General features: G+C 34.2%; 1 protein-coding gene across 5 annotated transcripts; it reads left to right on the forward strand.

Moving 5' to 3' along the window:
- The first annotated feature begins 393 nt into the window (after positions 1 to 393).
- LOC130817595 (cold-responsive protein kinase 1-like) lies at positions 394 to 5776 on the forward strand. Of its 5 annotated transcripts, none has more exons than XM_057683395.1 (8): positions 394 to 575; positions 1010 to 1100; positions 1457 to 1580; positions 2316 to 2422; positions 3153 to 3363; positions 3454 to 3691; positions 4349 to 4499; positions 5114 to 5776. In XM_057683395.1, the coding sequence occupies exons 3-8, from the start codon at positions 1508 to 1510 to the stop codon at positions 5420 to 5422; spliced, it is 1089 nt and encodes a 362-aa protein (XP_057539378.1). In that variant the 5' UTR covers positions 394 to 575; positions 1010 to 1100; positions 1457 to 1507; the 3' UTR covers positions 5423 to 5776. The 5 variants fall into 5 exon arrangements, with proteins under 5 accessions (XP_057539378.1, XP_057539379.1, XP_057539375.1 ...); XM_057683392.1 differs by having other exon boundaries at positions 395 to 575; positions 2310 to 2422; XM_057683396.1 differs by lacking the exon at positions 1010 to 1100.
- The last annotated feature ends 224 nt before the right edge of the window (positions 5777 to 6000 follow it).

Below are 6000 nucleotides of genomic sequence, written 5' to 3' on the forward strand. Positions count from 1 at the left end.
AGGGCCTGAAAAATACATTTTCATATACTTAATATTAATTTAAATTAAATTTAAATAAAATCTTATTATGACTTTTCTAATAGTTAAAATTAATAATATAATATAAATAAATATTATATTCCCTTCTATTCACCTTAGATGTCCCATTTACTTTTGAGACACTATTTATTTATCACTTTTAAATTATATTTTATTATTAATCTATAAGTTAAAACATAGTTATGTGGGATCTTATTTGATTCATTTTGATGTAAAGATTATTAATATCAACTTTTTATAATTTTTAATTATACATAACTCGATATATTAAGGATTAAATAAGTGCATTGGATAGAATTCATAAAGTAAATGGAGTATTATTTTAATACGTCTTAAATTTTTGAAAGCCTTTTATACAAATGAGATAGCCGTGTTCATCCAATACACGGAAACAGTAGACGGTTATCGTATAGAAACGTCAAGCTGATTGTTCTTCTCATTCTCATTCTTTTATTTTTCATCTTTCAAGCTACTCATTATGGGTTCTTCAACCTTGATTCCAATTGCATTATAATCTTTTTTTTTTTATTCCAAAGGTGAGATCTTGTCATTTTCAATTTTGTAGTAATTTTTTCTCTTGGGTGTTTTTTTTAGTGTTCTCTTTTTTTTTTTTTTTTAATAAAAATGTTTTGGGCACTCAATTTGACATGCTCTCGATTCGAACATCACCCACCCCTCTTTTAAGCGGCATATTTAGTATATGTATGATAGAGGTTCTTAGATTTTTGGTTGAATTTTTATTTTTACCTATTCATTATCAAGAATTAACCCAAATAAAATGTTATGCTTAATTCGCCATATGGGCTAGAACAGTCCTTGTCGTTTTTCACGTCTGCTTCTGATATGTTTATGGCAGCAGGATATGTTGATAATGACCCATTTAATTTTCACTCAATTTAGTTGAATACAAGTTAAAAACTTCCATTAAATTCCATTTTTAAGTTGTTTTTTTTTTTTTTATTGTTTTTAGGTATGGCTGATGAATTTATTGTTTGATGAAGTTAACTTTGAAGGACTAACTTATGTATTGATGATCCATCTGATTTTCACTCAATTCTAGGGTATTTACTGAATTCTCATTACTTATTTTCTTCTTCCTAAATACTAAATCAAGAATTTGAGAATGTTAGGTTTAAGAAATGATTCTCAAATTTTTTATTTTAACGACTTTTAAAACGATGCTAAATTAAATTAAATTTTAATTTTTTTTTATTTGTCAAACACTAAAATCCTGCTAATTCTTGATTTTCAAATGAAATGGTCGTTCGGGCATTATTGGGTTTGTGCCTTTATAAAGGGTTGGGTACTTTTCAATGTCATAAGTAGAATCTAGTAATTTGGTTGATTTGTTGAAGTTTAATGTTGGATTTGATTAGAAGATGCCAATTTTATTCAATTTTTGAATCATTTTATGAAGGGAAATATTGGTCGATTTCGTTGGATAGAGTGGAACATAGCTAATCCAGCTATGACTTGCTTCCCTTTCGTTTGTCGAATGAGAGCCAGGGCGTCTACTGAACCGAATGTAGACATTGCTGGAGGTATAAGATTTTCCTTAATCACTATACCAGATTTCTTCTGTTTCTGCTAGTGTTGTTACTTGTAGTTGCTTATGCCTTGCATTTGTACGTGTTTACACGCTTATTTGATTGAACGAGATGATACATTTCGGCTCAAGGTCGTAAAAACACATTTATTGCCAATGTGCTAGTATAATATCACATCTTTCTATGGATTTTTTGGCTTATATGATTGGATCTATTTCACATTTTATAGCAAGTCGTTAGCATTGGTCGAGTCCCTATGTGGTTTGGCTTGGGAAATCGCTTGTGTCGTCTTAAATAGCTGGGAGGGGTGTCTTATGTTGATTAGTTGATCTAACTGCAAGGGGGTGTTTTATGCTGATAAAGTGATTTTGTGGTTGGGAAAACAATTAAGGCCCTAGATGGAATAACAATCAAGCCTATAAATGTAGTTAAATGAGATAAAATTGGAGATATCCTTGATAACCTGAGATCATCAGGTCGATTTCGGATCAAGTTTAAAATTGGGTCTTTTGTCCATATTAGTCAAGTCAGGTCAAAGTCTAGTTTGGTTATAAGGTTGGGTAAATGTCGAATCGTCGGATCTGTTTTAAGCACCTCTACCTAGGAGCATAGACGTTTAAACCATGAACTATGTTAAGTATATAACTATGTCATTTGATGAACTATGTTAATCATGAACTATGTTATGTGTATGCAAGTCTTCTGAGGTCCTGCTCTCTCTAGTTTCAGATTTAAATAACATAAAGTTCTATAAATACAAGGAGTTGCAGCACGCAACGGACAACTTTAGCCAAGCAAATAAAGTCGGCGAGGGAGGTTTCGGACTTGTCTATAAGGTAACTCCCAATTCTTAAGTCTTGATAGTGCACAAGTTCTAGGAAGTCATGTACTTTCTTTCTGATTATGGTGTCAATGGTAAAAAAATATAATGAACTAGCTTTACATCAATAGTTGTTATCATCTTGAATTAAATCGAAAATGAGGGTCAATCAAGTTTGTTGTTCTTTGGTTTTGGATTATAATGGGCATAGTAAAATGACTCGTCAAATTATGTGCACGTATTAATGTGAAGTTGCGGATGATGTTAACTATCAGGGTCAATCAAAAGCAACAATTTTGTTTGTACAAAAGTAAGGTTGTGTACGTCAACCCCCCAGGTGGGAGTCACCTGGCTTTTGGGACGATGAAAAAAGAAATGAGTACAATAATAATAAGTTGAAATAGTCTATGCTGTAACGTAAGTATATAACTACTTCCTCTGGATTTTATTAGCTGCTACAATTCCTGTAGCAACTACTGCTCATTAACTGATCTTATTTGGTATATATTTTTTTCCATGTACAATGTAAAACAGAATTGTAGCAACTATTAAAAACTAGAGGATGTATGTCATTTGATCAAGCATGTTGTTTGGTGGTCTATTATCTTAAGTAGACCTGTTCAAATACCCGAATGTACATCTCTAATGTTAAGGGCGAGTTGAGAATTCTTGACTATGGACGATCCTTTACTTTACATTTCTTTTCATAGTACTGATGGTGTAGATGAACTCTCGGTTGTGGCCAGGGTAAGCTGAGAGATGGGATGGTGGTCGCTGTCAAGGTGCTATCACCCGAATCAAGGCAAGGCTTACACGAATTCGTTACAGAATTAACGGTCCTTGCAAACATAGAGCACGAAAATTTGGTTAAGATTTTAGGTTGTTGCGTCGAAGGGAATAATAGAATTTTGGTCTCCGGATATCTCGAGAATAACAGCCTTTCTCAAACTTTACTTGGTAATTTTTTGTCCTAACTCGTATTCATATGTTAGAATTTGATCGATTTCTTCTTTTGGTGGATTTTTAATATAGACTGTTGAATTGTAGGTCAGAACCTTAACAACATTGATTTTAACTGGAAAAAACGAAGAAACATATGTATTGGCATTGCGAAGGGCCTTGCATTTCTTCATGAAGAAATCCAGCCTCGTATCGTGCATAGAGATATTAAAGCGAGCAATATCCTACTCGACAGAGATCTAACGGCTAAGATTTCAGATTTTGGTCTCGCGAGACTTATACCTGCTAACATGACACATGTTAGCACTAGGGTTGCAGGGACACTGTAAGTTATAACTTCTCTTTTTATTTTGCAAGAGATGAGTGTGGCGTATTTGTTGCTGTTTTTGAGCCTTTTATTGTCACCCCGACCCTCCTTCTGGACCCAATACAATAATATTTACCAGCTCCGGATCTCTAGCTTTAATGATTTTAGGTACTTCTGTGAATTCAAGGCCTTCTCATAGATCCCTTTAGCGAGCGTTTCGATTGAAAATTGGTACGGGTTTGGGATAACACAACAACAATTCCAAAGCCTTAATTCCAAAAAATTAAGATCGACTACATGAACAAGTAGATTAGTTCCAGTAGTCGTCCGCACGAATTCTTCTTCTCCATTCTTTTTGATTTTCTATTATCTCAACCTGTAAGTCTAAATCATTTATATCGCTCAACATGTCATCTTCAGTCTTCTTTCCCTCTTTTTTCACTTTGATATACGGGTTTGGAATCAGAAATGAAAAAAGTTTGGTATGGGGTTGGAGCAAACATAGTTTTGCTTTTTTAAATTCCAAATTCATTTTACAGATGAAACTTAGTTAAATAGAATGCTTGTTTGCTAGATTAATAGTCAAGTAAATTAGTTAATGTGTCTTTAATTATGTTTATCAAAATCATGTTGCATTTCTTTGTTTTGTGACCTGATAAAGTGACTTTTGTGTAGAGGTTATTTGGCACCTGAATATGCACTCCGAGGTCAGTTGACAAGGAAAGCCGATATCTACAGTTTTGGTGTTCTTCTTCTGGAAATTGTCTGTGGTAGATGCAACCGGAATAGACGACTGCCTCCTGGAGATCAACATCTTGTGCAGAGGGTAATGAATTTTGGCAAATCGTATACTATATTGTTGTGCATATGGACTTTGTCTGTTTGAACTCTATCTCATTATTAGTGATTATGTGTGTTCAATGGGTCGGATACAGGCCAAGCCAGGCTTAAGTAACTATGGGTCGGGCTGGATAAGTGCCCTTCAAATTTTATATGGGCTTTACATGGATCGGGCTTTCAAGCCCGGCCCGACACAGTCCATTTTTGTTAAAAAATAAATAGTCGATGTATAAGCTATAAGAACGAATTAGGTTGGGAGGTTTTAGTCTCTTGTAATTGAAGCTAAAACAAAAATTCTGTTATGATGTTGAAGTTAGAGTAAGGTGGTTGGTGGTTGCTAGACGCTGGTACAATCATCATTTTCCGCCATTTCTTGCAATTTACGAAGGCCTGTTTTTGGCCCTTATTAAGCCCTTTTATAGTCCGCTCCATTTTAACTGTACTAGAGCTTGTTTTTCCCCGGCCCTTTCAAAACCCTTCTAAAAACATGAGGGCCCGGCCCATTGATCACCCCTATTAGTGATGTTGAGTACTGGAATGCTGATGTTGATAATATAGTTATAGAGATTCTGTGTTTCATGTGAATTAAATCTGATGCAGGCATGGAATATGTTTAAGAACGAGTCGCTTGTCGAGTTGGTAGACGAAACATTTAGAGAGGATCTTGATTTTGAGGAGGCAAGTAGATTCTTCAAGATCGCGCTTCTTTGCATGCAAGAAGTACCAAAACTACGACCATTGATGTCGACTGTGGTAGCGATGCTTCAGGGAGAGGTTGACATTACTGAAATGAGCATAACTCAGCCCGGGATGCTTTGTGAGTTTACTGATATTAAAGCGAAAGAAATCTCTATAGAACACACGGATAAGAGCACGTCCGCCTTTGTTTCTTTAACCTTCAGTCGATAAGTATCGAGATGACTGAGCTAACCAGTGTAACATAATTGGCTTTTGAATTTGGGATTCACTCAAATTTGTCCAAGAATAGCCTAAAACAGACCATAATTTGCTTTTTGTATTCGCGATTCACAAGGAAATTAGCGAATTATGTGACACTGAGTTTAGCAGGTAGATTTTACCCCGTATTCTATTTGTGCCTCTTTTTGGTAGATATAACACTGAAACTAGTTTCTTTGGAGAGCCTAGATGTCAAAATGGTCTAGAGTGTGATCCTACTCCCGTCTTTACTATTAGAAATGCATAATAAATTTGAATTTTGTATTTAATTGTATTAATTGATATGAACCCATATTTTATCTTTCATATAATGTTTGTACTTTTGATGTTTTTTTTGTTTTTTTTTTTTAAAAATTCTTACAACACTAACTCTTTTAACATCTCCTCGTCGCGTCATTGTTCTTTCGTGTTTTCCTTGTGGATATTTTTGTAGATCCCATTATAGTTCTTTATCTTTATTTTTCTTTATTTGTCTTTATTTTGTAGATTGTATACTATTTTAGAATGTTTCATTTACTTCGTTACACTTC

Source organism: Amaranthus tricolor, chromosome 7 (assembly GCF_026212465.1).
Source record: "Amaranthus tricolor cultivar Red isolate AtriRed21 chromosome 7, ASM2621246v1, whole genome shotgun sequence".
NCBI classification, from domain to species: domain Eukaryota; kingdom Viridiplantae; phylum Streptophyta; class Magnoliopsida; order Caryophyllales; family Amaranthaceae; genus Amaranthus; species Amaranthus tricolor.